At 40.4% G+C, this 14,988-nt stretch overlaps 1 protein-coding gene across 2 annotated transcripts; it reads left to right on the top strand.

Moving 5' to 3' along the window:
• The first annotated feature begins 18 nt into the window (after positions 1 to 18).
• FKTN (fukutin) lies at positions 19 to 14,327 on the top strand. 2 transcript variants are annotated; one of them, XM_057376812.1, is made up of 9 exons: positions 19 to 246; positions 1,450 to 1,509; positions 3,353 to 3,556; positions 4,977 to 5,254; positions 5,985 to 6,117; positions 7,729 to 7,858; positions 8,978 to 9,111; positions 9,328 to 9,455; positions 12,497 to 14,327. In XM_057376812.1, exons 1-9 carry the CDS (start codon positions 142 to 144, stop codon positions 12,708 to 12,710), a joined length of 1,386 nt encoding a protein of 461 aa, XP_057232795.1. In that variant the 5' UTR covers positions 19 to 141; the 3' UTR covers positions 12,711 to 14,327. The 2 variants fall into 2 exon arrangements, with proteins under 2 accessions (XP_057232795.1, XP_057232796.1); XM_057376813.1 differs by lacking the exon at positions 19 to 246 and having other exon boundaries at positions 256 to 1,509; positions 3,402 to 3,556; positions 12,497 to 14,326.
• The last annotated feature ends 661 nt before the right edge of the window (positions 14,328 to 14,988 follow it).

Raw genomic sequence — 14,988 nt, 5'->3', positions numbered from 1 at the left:
GAGGGGGTGTTTGCGACAGCGGGTAGGGCGCTTTACGACGGCTTGTCGGCGCTTTGCGGCGGCGCGGCAGCGCTTTCCGGCGTGAAGCCGCAGCGCGGTGAGGGCGGCCGGGCAGCGGCTCCCGGAGCGCCCCGGGGGCTGATGCAGAAAATCAACAGGAACGTGGTCCTGGCCCTCCTGTCGCTGACCAGCCTGGTTTTCCTGCTCTTCCAGCTGTGCTATTACAAGTTCTACCTGTCGCAAAAGGTAGGAGAAGGAGCGCGCTGGGTCTGGTGGCAGAGCGTCTGGCGCGGAGCGGTGTTTGCGCGTTAATCCCGCCCCCGGAATTCCCTGGAGAGGCTCGGAATTCCTTCAGGGTGGGCGTGGGGCGGGCAGGGAGCCCGGGCCGGTGTCTGGTGGCAGGGGTACAGTCGGGTTTGAGTTCCCAGCCTGGTATCCGAGTCACTGTGTCAGCCAGGGGCGTCCGATTTCTACCGGAGGGAATGATGCTCCCTCTATCTTTGAACCGCCACGGCTTTTAACCCTCTACTCTCGTTTCTCGGTGACTTTTACTGACCCCGAAATCGAACCGAGCGCTGTCTGAGGGCTCTGCTGCCTGCATGTTTTCCAGCACTGGTGGTGTGAAGAGGAATCCCAACTTTTTCTGCAGTCGTCTTAGCGCTTTGTGACTCAGTGCTCCTAATGTGCTGGACGTCACAGATTAAATCCTGCTTTTATAGCTGGAATGCACTTTGTACGTCTTTTTATACCTGACCTGGAAATGTTCAGCGAGTGATTTTCTGTAGCAGCAAAAGATGCGAATGTTACTGTAAATTAAATACTCTGGTGGCTTCATAGCTTACTGTTACAACTCCAATTCAACAAAGCAACTAGGTTTATTTTTGCAGAAGAACTGTGTAGGCTTCAAGTGTCTTGACTTGTTTTTTGGCTTTTCTTCCCTTATTAAATGCAGGCAGTGTCAGTACCATTTTTTCACACAGTTTCTGATTCRTAAACCACAAATGAAACATTCTTCTGAAAAGCCAAAAATGGAGCCAGAAGTTGCCTTGACTCTCTTATATGAATATGCTGTCTTTAAAATTGAATTGTTTAGGATTATACCTGGAAAGACTGAGGCATAGTCCTGCTGTCTTCCCCCTGTGGTATTTGCCTGACAGGATTTGTCATCCTCCTATTTTATGTTTACTGGCACATTGACTGGGAAACCTGAGGCCTCACCACATAATCCTTGCATGTCTGGAGGTCCCTGAGGCTTGTGTTGTCCTTCTAAATATACCAAACCAGAACAGTTGTTCATGATTTCACGTTCAATACTGTAGCTAAGTGACCAGAGGCATAACCAGAAAGTGGACAAATGTCATGTTAAGAAAGCAAGGATTCARCTGAAGCTTAGGGGTTTTTTTCTGTTCTCCCTCTTCCTCCCCTTCTTTTTGTTTTGTTTTTTGATAGAATGGAGCAGCTTTTTCCAAAGTCAGAGGAAGCCAGTCAAGCCAAGACAGCACTAGATGGGTATGTACAATGTCATGGGTTCATACAGCTCTTTCACAAGTCTCAGAGAGAGAACTCATTTGAAACTGCAAATTCAGGGTCYAGTTCTCAGCACTAGGTACTTCCTACTTTGAAGGGTGAAGAGATACACTTCTTAACTTTGCTCAGTAAAGAGAGTAACATCAATGTAAAGTAAAATTGAGAAGTTAGATCTTCACAACCTTTGCCRGCGCTTAGCAGCGTTGTTAATGTTTCAGGAAGCAACTCTTGTTCTTCTGAGAGAGATGCACGCTTTTGTGTCCTTTCAGGCATAGTATTGAACAGATTGTCTGGTTTGCCTTGGAGCTTCTTTGTTAGTCTGAGAAGGTCCTGGGTCACACAATCCTTCTTTGCCCACTCCRGGTGTTTTACCTGCTGCTCACTGTTCTGCATTACCTGCTTGTGCTAGGTTGTGAAGCTCTTCACAAGCAGGAAACTGTCACATTTCAGTGTTCACCAGCTGCTGTATTCCAGCCCTCGTGACCAGKGCTGGGAATGCCATTAGGTACTGGAAATGGGATATACTTGTGTCTTGTTTAAGGCTTGCAAGACTGAATGCAACCAGAACATCARCCCTGGGGAATTGGAAGCTCGGTTATCATATCTGTAGTTAGGATTTGTTTGGAAACAGTTTTACAGAAGACTTTTGTTAACTGATCTCCCAGTGGAAAAACAGCACAGATGGTTAAGGAGAAGGATGTGCTGGGAGCTGGCTGTCTTTCGATTTGGATGCAACATGATAATGTTGCTAATTAGCCGAATGGCCATTTAAAGGCCTGGTTTTTGCTGTGCAAGAGGGAAGGTGCTCTGGTTAAGAGCTGTCCCTGGAAATACTCCAAACCAGCTGCTCTATGGGCTGCGTGCTTGTGCCAGGAATGTCTTGCTGTTCTTGGAGGTGACACCCCTTGGAGCTGCCGAGCAGGTGTGAGGTGTCATGGTCAAAGGGGGCTTCCGGTCTGTGGGCAGAATTCTAATGTTTTAACTTGCTCTTCTGAGATTGTTAGTGATAAAGGATGCTCCATGATCCTGACAGRAACCCATTGTGCTCCAGGCTTTCCTCTGAGTCCCTGCAGTGAATGTGTCCAAAATACTAAATTTGAACACATTTTCTCATGACTTGACATCAAGGCCATCTCTTTCTACCATTATTTGTGGTTTTTTAACTTATTTGTGTTTCATTTGAAAGCATCTGTTTTTCGGAGAAGTGATGGTGTGGGCAAGTAGATACTTTTGCACAGGTTTTTTTCCTGTTTGTCAGTCTGGTGTTCCAGTTTTATTCACAGAAGTAATATGAGCAYATCACTTACTTTCCAAATAAGAGGGTGGCCTTGCTTCCGCCTGTACCACAGCAGGTAATGCTGCTGCCAAAACTCTGTTGTTGAACCACAACCTGGCCTGGTGTTTTCACATCTCTCTGAAGCCAGAGCTTTAAAATAATTAAATTTAAATGTTACAGCTGAATACATCTAAGTAGCAGGATGACTGTGACTGCTGTAAATGGCTTCTGTGTGCCATGGATGTTTAAATGTGTTTGATTAATGTTCTCCACTGAATCAAGTTAATAACTCCTTTTCTCAGGCACAGAATCTTCCTGCTACAGCTTTTAACCCCTTATGTAGCATTGAGTGCCCTGGGTAGAATCCAAGTTCTGTGTGGCACTTGATTCTACCTTCTCATTAAACTGTGGAAGTAAAGTATGCACTGGGAGCATGTACTGGGAGATAAGATTTCCTTCCTTCAGTGGGCTGGGTTTTCTTTCTGTCAAAGAGTTAATGCATTCACCTTTGTGTGCTTAAAGATGGTGTTTCCATYCTCTGTCAAACAGCACGTGGTTAGGAAGTTCCTAGGATTAATATCCAGTCACAATATTCCAGTGTATTTGATCGATCCTTTGATTCTGGGACTGGTTGATAAAGACATTGAGCAGATCAGAAGCTCTCCTGATGGCCCCAGCCCAGAATGCAAGTACTTCTGTGCTCGAAGAGACTTCACTACATTTGCACTACTGGACAAAACATGGAAACATGAAGTAAGTGCATGTTTTCAGTTCACATTTGGGTATTTTAATGCATTTCACTGTTCTTTGATGCTGTGATTTCATGTTTGTATCTTAATTCATGTGTTGGCAATATTTCAGGCAGGGGAGACTTTTTTTCTAAAGAAAAAGTTACCCGTTTACTAGCCTGGATACATTGAGAGTCATTTATAGCTAAAACTTTTTAGAAGCTATGGCCGTCTTCAAAAATCACTTGCAGTAAGAGTCCATGCCAAAAGGAAACAAAGAAGGTCTGTTAGGAAGAAGAAGAATCTTTATCCTGTAATGTAGGTTCGGCTGTTAAAAATCTGAAGTTTGGTGAGTTATAAAGAAGGAAATGCAGGTATTGATGTGACAAGTCTGGAAAAATTATTATTGTCTGCTGGTTTACATTTCTTTTAGCATATTGTTGTATTTAATACCATTTCATTTAATGTGCTGGTATCTCTGCTTCTGTGGTGTCAGGAGATTTTTAATGGCTGTATTAAAAATAGTGTTGTAGCATGTGATGAAGGACAAAATTGAATCCAAGACTGTTTCCTCAGTTAAGTGTAATATGGAAATGTTTATTAGATTAATTTGTACAATGTAAAGACACCAGTAAAGACACCAGTGGCAAACAGCTTTTTTTTTTTTTTTTTTCATTAGAAAAAGTAGGAGACACTGAAATGATCTGTGACTTCTTCACTGAAGAACTTGAGTGAAGAGGGGTGTCACTCTGGACCTGATCAGACAGTTATTTTACCCATAGATGTAAGGACTTAAAGAAATTGAGAATAAAGTTGTCTAGCAGCACAACTTTAATTAATCCCTTTCCCTGCTGTTTTGTGTCTCAAATCAGACAGAAGAGAAGCTAATACGCTTTTACAAAAATTTCAAGGGAAGCAGTTGAAAGGCTCTTCTGATACTGATTGTTTCTTTTTTTATAATCAGACAGAATTTAATTCCCTTTATTTGTGGAAATGTGAATGTTTTTCCCCTACAGCAGTGTTCACTGTTTAGTGACATTTTTATTTGCCCCACAAATTAAAAATTTGCAGTAATCATTTTTATGTTAGTGGTGGTGTTATTAAAGAGCTTAAGAACATCAAGTTAGGCAGAAGAATAATTTTAGARAATAGTTTGAGAATGCAGGATAGGATGCTATGGCAAGGAATAAACCTAATCCAAGCATAGCTTACAACTTTTTTTGTTTTGTTTTATTGTTTGAGGGACAAAATTTCAGACAAGGACAGAAGGTGTTTGGAATTACTTGTGCTTTCTGGTCTTCAAGCTCTTAGAAGTTTTYGATTCATTTGTGTTTAGATCAAAAATGTAAATGGGAGATGGTGTCAATTAATAATAAGCATTCAGCATTCAGTTTTGGTTTCTCTGATCTTTAGCCTGCTCAACCTCCTGCCTCTCTCATTTTCAGATGGGCCTTTTTAGAACTGCTGAGAAGATGGGGTTCCAATGGCTAAAGATTATCAACAAGGACCCTCGCTTGGATGGGATGGATGACCTGTCTGGCATGGAAATTCCCTTGCACTACATATTCAAACTGGCATCCCATGCCATTCACCTGGTGGTCTTCTATGAGAGGAGTGGCAATTTCCTCTGGCATGGACCCCTGAGACTCAAGCAACACATGGACAGAAAGTTTGTGCCTTTCCGGAAACTCCACTTTGGTCGCTACCCTGGAGCTTATGAAAAGTGAGTTCACAACAGGWGCAGGAAAAAGTCATCATGACACTCCCAAAATTATTTCTTTTCTCATATGTGTAAAACTACCCTCTTTCCTGAAGTGAGGTTGTAAAATTTAGCTCGTGTGATTTGGACTCTGAAGTGCAGGCTATGAGAATATAGTTTCTGAGAAAATAAGAAAGACATTGAGACATTTCACAGGTAAAAGTAAATCTGTTTAATCTTTTTTTCTTAATTTGACCCCATTCTTTCTTCCTTTTAAAATGTGAATCTGTGTGGGTTATGGGGGCTAAACGTTTGAAGTAAACTGTGTAAGCTGTTAAATAATCACACTTCAATCATTATGAAGGCTGAACAGTTTTTCATTTTTAGAAGCAAATAGCCTCAAAGTGCAGCGTAAAATTTGATTCTTAAGTGCACCCCATGCAATTTTCAAAAGCACTGGACAACATTTCTGAACAAATTCAAGTCATGAGTCAATAAAGCAATCAGTGATTTGATAAACTAACTTGGGGTTTGAAGGTATAGGAGTTCTTTTTAACAAAATTTTGTAATGAATGGGGAATTGGTTGAACCTCTTGTTGCATTTTTTTGTTTATGATTGGTTTTAACTGTATTTGGACAGAGGAATCACTGCCAGTAGTGTGYATTAAGATTTTAACTTCGGTTAAAGGAGAAAGAGCCACCTGGTTTGTGAAGGAATTAAATGGTGTAATGTATTATCTTTCTTTCCATGCAGGCCAGAACTTCTGCCTGTTTCCATTGATGACTTAAAAGTTCAAATTCCAAAAAATCCGTCCGGTTTTCTAGAGGAGATGTCCCACTCTAGATTTCTTGAATGTAGGTACAGAGAAGCTCGGGCTTTCTTTCAGGTTAGTGGTAACCAGGTGGTGTCTTTAAGATGAAATGTGTGTTTTGACTGATTGACCAAAAGCTAAGAACAATTCACTGGGTTATTTTAACTTGAATGAGACTGTTCACATGCACAAAGCTAAGTACAGCCCTTGATTCTCATTCCACAGAGCTTAGTAAGTGGTAATGAAAGCAAAACTTTACCTGAGATCATGGCCTTATTTTGCACTTGTGAGCAATATCTTTTTCAAGAGGGAACCAACACGTGCGTGGTTCTCACACTCCCTTACTGTTAAATAGATCTCATGTAAATAAAACTAAGATCTTGTGTCTCTTCATGGGTGAAAACTTTCCTTATGGCAGTCCTCAAAGTTTTGAGTAGTGTTTCATTTTACATTTTTTGAACCATGTCCTGTAGTTCCGTGTTCCTCATTTGGCCCATTTGAATTTGTTTATTCATTCCAAAGTGACTTATTTAATTGCTTTTCTGACTATGTAAGATAATGTTTTCACCACTACTTAGAGCACTATTTTTAGAATGTTGCTCCCTGATTCAGCAGATAGCAGGAAAGTCTCTGCTGCAATCTGGGAAGCATTTTGTCCTAACTTGAAAAGGACATGAGTTATAAAGTGACCAGTTCACAGTTAAGACTGAGGAGTCATAGTCAGGCCACTGAATCTGAGCCATCTATGGCTGAGGTTCATAGAAGGGGGAAAAAGGACCCTGGAGGCTCTACTTTTCATTCATTTAGATGTTGGGGAAAGAGAGGACCACTCTTGTTCAGTCTACTGGGCTGTAGATCCCTATTTGTGTAGCAGGAGGGTCACAAGGGCACTCGTGTTCTGGCCCTTCATGTGTGAAAGGCAGAAAAGTATGTTCCAGTTCAGCCTCCAGGCAGTAATCACCGCAGGCAGAGAAAATATGCCTCTAACTAAATGTTCATTGAACTTTACTGGAGCTTTAACACTGAGACAAGCAGCTGGTGCCTGTTTTGAAAGATTCATTTTAGCTGCTTGTTGTCCAAGAGCTTTTAATGAAATCCATAACGAAGCTGAGGGGTTGTTCCCTTGTTAGACTTGGTAATGTTTGCCCAGCCTGCCGTGTTGGTTTTGGCCTTGCATGAACAGCAGACCTGGCTGGAAGATTTTTGTGTACGCACCGTTTCTGCTCCTTGGCAATTTTCTTTAAAACTCAACACCCTGTTCTGACACTTGGTGGCGCCAAATAAATTAATCATGGAATTCTGGAGGTTGGAAAAGCTTTGATGTTCTGAAAGGGACTGATTCTGTCCCTGTGTTCCCCTTGGACTCCAGGAACTGACTTCAGCATGTGCAGAACAAGRGCTCACCTATGTTTCTGCCAAGTGCTGAGAATCAGTGTCTAATATGTATTTTCTTATTTTACTCTATTGTGAACTTGCATTCTGATGGTTTGGAAAAAAATGAAGGTTGATGATTCAGAGTTTTAATTTTAACTTGTCATTCCAGTACATGTTCTGAAAATGAACTGTGTATGTGAAAACAGGTATTGGTTAAGTAAATTTTTAAAGATCGTTTTCTCCTAGGGCACTGAGAAAAAGGAAGAGACAAGTTTGCTCTCTAACAGTAACTTGCTTACGCTTGCCTTCTAGCTGTATCCTGATGATGCCTCTCTTGATGCAGTGGAATTTAGGAAGAAAGCAAAATCCTTGCTTCATCTGGCTGCACTGACACTGAATAACTTGGGAGTAAAGTTCTGGCTGAGCAGTGGAACATGTCTTGGTAAAACATTTGTGTTGTCTTGCATTTTTAAACTCATCTGAAACCTTAAATGCTTCACTCTCCACTGCTCATGATGTAAGCAGGGGCCAAAAGTACTGGGTTGGAAGGTAATAATTGTTTTGAAATAGGCCTTTTTGTTTCTGAGAAAATGCTTTTTCCTTAGAAACCTGAGCCTTGGAGATGCTGGGCAAATTTCCAKTGGAGCATTTAGTGATGTTAGCAGTTAGCTGTGTTGTGTTCATCACTGCTAGRAAGTAACCAACAGTTCCCTAATTTGTGTGCCTTGGAATTTGACTGAAGGGCCAGTTGGAAAACACAGTGATGAGCACATATTTCTGCCATCCAAGTACCCTCTAACCCTCTTTTTCTTCCCATGCAATTTGATGCTTATCATTGTATTCTAAAATACAGTTTGCATTTTTTATTTTATTTTTTTAAACAAACTTAATAAAATGGCAGTCCATTAGAATAGATAATGCAAGTTTTCAGTTCTACTGAAGGTGGAAGTGGTGTCTTATCATTGGTGAGGATTATTTTGTTCTTGAAACAGTTTGTGAAAACTTGTGTGTGCTTGTTTGGCTTGTATTTATTTAATCCTAGAGAATAAAACTTTCTGAATGAACAGTTACTAAAAGCTGCYTTAATAAACCAGACAAAATGGTGTCCTACTTCTTGTCTTTCTGCTTTGGAGTGGTAATTGAAAGATGATTAACATCTTGGATGCTATGTAAAACAATAGATGGAAATCAGAAGCACAGCTGTGGCCCTGTAGCTGTTCATTTCTGATTAGATTTGGGCCCAGATAAGGAATTTTATTTTTTTATACAAGTGCATTTAAATTGGAAAACTGAAGATATTTTATCTTTGTTTTCTCTTTCATTCTCCTCTCTCTTCTGAGGGGAGAGAGATGACTGTAAGTTCAGTAATGCTTGTGTTTGATGTGAATTATTCTTACTAAAGAAAGGCAGAAGTCTCTTGTTTATGGCCTCAACCAAAGACGTCTGCACGGTGATATAAGGGAAGCTATTTTTTTTTTTGTTGCCTTTGTTCAGTTGAATTCATGTTCCTGAATTAACCAGTTTGGGATTTTTCTGTTTTATTTTCTTCCCCTCAACTCAGGCTGGTATAGACAGTGCAATATCATTCCTCACAGCAAAGATGTGGATTTAGGAATCTTTATAAGGGATTACAAAGCAGATATCATTCCAGCCTTCCAGAAAGCAGGGTTGCCACTGAAGCATAAATTTGGCAAGGTACATAAACTTTTCGTTCCATGTGTATCTTTCTGTGTGTGTAACTTTGAGTTCATTTGCAGAAATGTTTAAGAAGTTTAAAAATTGCAGAATTAGTGTGTTTTCTTCAGTTAGGAGTCAACCTGTGTTTCTGATTAAAATAAATTTGTATTCTGCTGACATAAGTTGCTTTGTTTTTTTTTATGTGTATACACAGTGTRTATTTTTGTCTTCCAGGTGGAAGACAGCTTGGAGCTTTCTTTCCAGGGAGAAGGTGATGTGAAACTTGATATATTTTTCTTCTATGAAGAGGATGACCACATATGGAATGGAGGAACTCAGGCCAAGTCAGGCAAGAAATTTAAGTAAGAGCTCCATTTGTACCACTAATAGGAAAGAAATTTAACAGGGTAGTGTTTAGTGATGGCACTTTGTATGCTGTTGCCTGGTAGAGTCTGTGTTGTTTGTGGAAAAGATGGATGTCAGAGGGGAATCAGTGGAGATTCTGCRCTCTGAAACCAGTGAAGCAGAGAGAGTACAGTCCTGTGCCTTACTGGAAAGTAAATGTCAGTTCTTCTGTGAAATCAAAAGAAGGGCTGGCATATTCTGTGTCAAGCAGATCTTGTCTGACTGTGACAGGCTCCCAGTTATATAAACATCCAAGATGAGAAAAGGTCTTCAAAACAGTGTTTATTGCACAAACTAATTTTGCAGTAGAAGATTAATCCTTAGGCATCAATCTCAATAGGTAAATATTATGGCAAAAAGCCTCAGCTCTCCTTGCACAGTAAAATCCACAATTTGGGATTTTGAGGTAACCATTTGGAATGCTTGGTTCACTGTAGTTGTGACAGCAATGCAGGTGATTCCTGCAGGCCTTACTGTTCACATTCTGGAAATGGAATTTTGAATTTCTTGTTTCATACCTTTCAGAATCAGTAAACAAACTTCCTGATTGACTCAGCAAACTGAATGTGGGTTTTGATAATTAGATTTATTTCTTTACATCACCCACCTTCACTCAGGAGTTGGCTGCAGACTGACTTCTATGCAATTTCATTGACTTTCATTATTTACCTGAAATGTATTTGTTTATATTTAGCTAACGGGAACTTAGTGAACACTGTCATCCAGTTGGAGATAATGTCCCAATCCTCGTCTTAGTTATCTTTGTTCTAAAGKGTTAGATAAAGATTGGGGAGGATACTTGGATGACCAGATTCAAAAGGCACATTTAGRAATAGACTAAACTAAGAGCTCTTGGAATATCCCCATGGAAAGAAAATATGCTGGGTTGCAGAATATTTTTTAGGATACAGCAGCAACTCCTGTTGTCTTGTGTGATGCATTCTGAAAAGCAAGCTGACCAATAAATTCCTTTCCTTTTCTTTGTGCTCCTGTTGCACCTAAATTGTAGTACCTGTTTCCATGCCAATGGTGTTGACATGCTCCTTCAAAATTCCACTGTAGCATCAAAGCTTGGATATTTGAGAGCTTTTTTTCACCCCTCCCTTTGATAATGACTGGTCCCAGGCATGAGAATAGGAGGTAAATGTGAACCTGTGCTGCATTCCAACTTCTGTAACTGTGGATATTATAGCTCTTTTGGAACTCCAGCTTGCAAAAAACTCTTTCCTTTTCTTGTAGCCTTGTAATTATTTGTGGTGGTAGCTTTTCAAAAGTTTCAAAATGGCTTTCTAGTTCAATAAGAACCAGATAATAACTTTGCTTGGGCATAGAATCATAAGGAAGCCAAGCCTCTAAATCTGAACTGGTGTTTCTTAGTCTTAGTTTAAAGCATACAGAAAAGGAGCAAGAAAGGGGCTTGTTTGCCATCATAAAGGCCCTGAGCCATGACAGAATGTTCAGCTGTTCAGAATCCTTAGCCAAGTAATTCCAGACATGTGTTATTCCAAATACATTCTCCGAAAGGGAAAAGAGATGCAGCTTTTGTTACTGTGAGATGTTGACAGCATTTGGCATSCTTGATATGAATGCCTGTAATGCCAGAATCACCCTCAGTTTTGCTCAGTCTTCAACCTTGTCAGAATTTTAGAGGAAAGCAAAAGTAAGGTCAGTGAGAGGAGACATGATTGTGTGGTCATGCTGAATCCTAAATCCACTCTAGCACTTTTAAAGCAGCTGATTGTGTAGTATCAGAAGAGATGTTGATTGCTACTAGATCATCACAGAGAAGGATAGAGATTCTCTTCTAAGATTAAAAGGTAAAAGAGACGTTTTCTTCAGATAGCTAATTATTTGCACAGGCATACTTTGTGTACATCTAGGTTAAAGTTTGGGGAACCAATGCATTTCTCACTGAGTCCCTAAAATATTTCTCGTGGTCATTTTTAGCCTCTGTTTCCTTGGAGAGCTGGTTTCTAACSCTCACAGTCTGGCTGTGTGGTTTGCATTTATGTGTAGACAAACACTTCCCCACGCATTGCTGACACAAGCATGTGCATCCTTCTGATCTTGTCTTGGAGTTACAGCATTTGTGTCCTCCCATTTGCAAAATAAATACTGAACAGTTGCATTCTCCAGCAGAGAATTAGTATCTACCAAAAACCGAGTCTGGGAATCAAATCCACACAGTTTGTTTTAATCCCTAAAAATGAGTTAATTCTGTTGGTATTTGACAAAGAGGATTCTGTGTAAGAGTTTAGTTTAATCAGTAGCCTCTGGATATGTATCCAAAAAATGCTTSATCACTTTGTTTTTTTCCCTCCATTTAAAACACAAAGCAAAACTCTTTTATCAATCTGTTTGCTCAGAGCTTAGAAATAAAATTAACTTTGTGCTTGCAAGAACAGGGAGAGGGCAGTTCTAGTTCATCATACTAATGCACAGACCTTTTTCAAAAAGACTAAATGCTTATGATTTAATTTTAACCTTTGAACAGGAATTTTAGGATCACTTTTTTATTTTTTGWGGAAATCTTCAGAATTTTAGAAGTGGGAGTGATCCTCTGCAGGAATAATAGGTAGACTTTGATATTGTTTAACACATGGACTCTGACAATTCTGTAGGATGTCATTCTGGTCAAAGTTAGGAATTTACCTATGAATTGCCAGTGCTGTAAGAATGTRTCACCCTGTTGACACATTTCTAAAAGAGGTAACTGCTAAATCCCGTTTSTAATTGGCAAACCAGAGGCAGGGACTAACCTATAGGTGGCAGAATGATATGAGCACGAGCTGCAAAAGAATTAGAAATGCTTCTTCCTAAGCACATGAGCCAAATGTTCACCACTTACTGTTGATAACGCCCTTCACCATTTTGTATGAGAAAAAACAGTATAAATGTAACATGCCCACTTGCTGTAGTTGCTTGCTTTCTCCTTGAACTTGCTTAGAGGAGTATTTCAGTTTTCTACCAGTGACCATACCCTTTTGTTCTGACACAGGTATCTCTTCCCCAAGTTCACTCTGTGCTGGACTGAATTTGTGGAGCTCAAGGTGCATGTGCCCTGTGAAACCCTGCAGTACGTGGAGGCCAACTAYGGCCCGGAGTGGAAGGTGCCTGTGAAGACGTGGGACTGGAAGAGCTCACCCTCCAATGTGCAGGACAACGGTGTGTGGCCTGTGGATGAGTGGGATGATGTCATCCAAATCTACTGACCCCTGGCTGCTGACAGAGCCTGTCCCCAGAACTGTCACACTGTGATTTCTCAGAGCCCAAAGGCATCAGCATCAYTCTCTGTGTGTTTCCTGAGGAGACATTTGCCTCCCTTTGCTTAACAGGTATTTTCTTCACCTTGATGATGCTTTTTTTCCAAGTGGTTAAAGGAGAAGATGAAAGGCAACTCGAGGGAAGGGAAGCTGAAAGAAAAGCTGCACAAAGGGAGTAGAGAGGAAATATTGCTGTGAACTTCTGGGCAGTTGACTGTTCAAATGTAAACAGTGRCCAGGTGGTTTCGACACTCCTGGGATCATCAAAACCTTTGGACTGTTAAATTCTCAAGCTTGASAGAGGGTTAGGATGGGAAAATCTCAGAGAAGTTCCTCTTTTTTCAAAGGAGATGGTGTGACTGCTTAACTTCAGAACACCAGAGTGTAGAGTACCTCAAATGTGCTTGTTTTGAGACTGAAACATCCCCACAATGTGCAACAGGTTGCTCTTGGGAGTGGAATGTTTATATTGCACAAAACCCCTGTGACCACCTGCTTTACATCTAGGAGGTGTCTGGTGATGGGCAACACTAAGTTAATGGAAGGAGAGACAATCCACACTGGACATTTTTTAATCTGCTCTTTTCTTTAAGAATGTGAAGATGCATGCTGCTGAGATGGTTTTGTCATGAAATGAAATAAAATCCTTGTTTTAATGTCCCAGTCCTTTTGTTCTCCCTGTAAAAGGTTTGACTGTATTTCAGAAAATAACAGCTATCCCTGCTTTCCTGCAAGTAGACAGAAATGGGGGTTATTCATAGTTTTCTGTTTCACAGAACAGAGGCCTCTCTCTAAGGGAAAGGAGAAATGTGTACAAATACCAACTGTTCGTCAAATTTGCAGCAGCAATCCTGCCAGTCCTCTCCGTTTCAGTTTCTCCTGCCACTGAAAGAGTGGAGTAAATGATTCAGCTTCTGGCAACAGCTTGTCAGGCTGGCTCTTCAGTTGGATGGTAAATTTCTTAGCCCTGCCTGGCTGAGAGAGATGTAAAATCCTGCTAACACCATTCACTTGCTTGAGTAACCATGACATCATAAGGGATAATTTCTCAGGTAGATTATTTTTTGTACGTTTTCCATAAAATGGGGGGAAAAAAGTGAAATGTCCTTATGGTTTTCATGTTCATAACTCTGTTGTCCTGAATTCCTTGGTGTAATAACACTCARTGAGCCTGTGAGTTTCTCAAATGTGGTATGTTTTCAAGAGTGAAAGAAAAGATGTTCTCAGAAAATTATAATCTGTCAAATTTTTGACTTTGTAGATGAAAAGACTAATAGGAAAAAATGCATGTCCCTGAAAGGGAGGATGTCTTGAACAGTTGATTATACCTGAAAGGTATTCTTAAGGTTAAAATGTTTTCTCTTCAGAATATACAAGTGTATATTTAACACTGATTAAAAGGAGAATCTAATTTGCAACTCAAGATGCTGTTTTATCCTTTGTTTTGTCATCTTGGGCAGCATTTAACACACTTCATTGCAGTTACCGTGACATAATGCACAGAAAAAACATCCTGAAATGTTTTTTACACTGCTTATTGACTGCACATCTTTGAGCTTTTATTTTTTTATTAAAGATACCTGGATACAACAAAGATACTAGGAATGAAAGCAGATGCCCACATATAGGAGAAAGGATCCTGCAGCAGCACAAAGAGATTACACTTTGCATGTCTCCTGTTGCCTCTGTGCTGTGCTCTGGCCACAGATTTCCTGGTTGGACACAGATTGGGTCTCAAGGAATGGTGTGAACATCATGGAACTGCTGCTTTTTGAAGACACATCATRCAGCTGAAGCATTACCATTCCCACAGAAACAACCAGGCTGAGGTGTGTTTTCCCATTAGGTTCTCCTGAGTTGCCTCATCTGAAATGGATTCTTAAATCTGTGTTACCTTCTTAACTCAATAACTGCCTTCATTTTGGAAGTGCTCTGGGAGGGGAGGGCAATTCCTAAATTCTCCTAATGGCCTTAAGCAACCACATGTGAAGTCCCTTGACTTTCCTGTAGAAATTTTTATGCAGCTTTTAAAGATAGGGAAGTGTTCAAAGCTCCAGAATAATGGCAAAAAGTATCGAAGAAATAGCACTGTCTGAAGAGAAGGGACCGTAAAAGGCCATTTTCAAGAGCCGTAAGAGATAGTTACAAAAAAAGRGAGGGATGTATGTGTGCTCCCTTTCCGTGGGTGGTAGGAAATATAAGTAAATTGGAGGAATGCAAATGGATC

The sequence above is a fragment of the Malurus melanocephalus genome, unplaced genomic scaffold (genome assembly GCF_030028575.1).
Source record: "Malurus melanocephalus ecotype Western Australia unplaced genomic scaffold, MMel_1.1 scaffold_291, whole genome shotgun sequence".
Classification (NCBI taxonomy): Eukaryota; Metazoa; Chordata; class Aves; order Passeriformes; family Maluridae; genus Malurus; species Malurus melanocephalus.
Note: the sequence above shows the minus strand (reverse complement) of the source record. Positions and strands in the feature narration are given on the sequence as shown.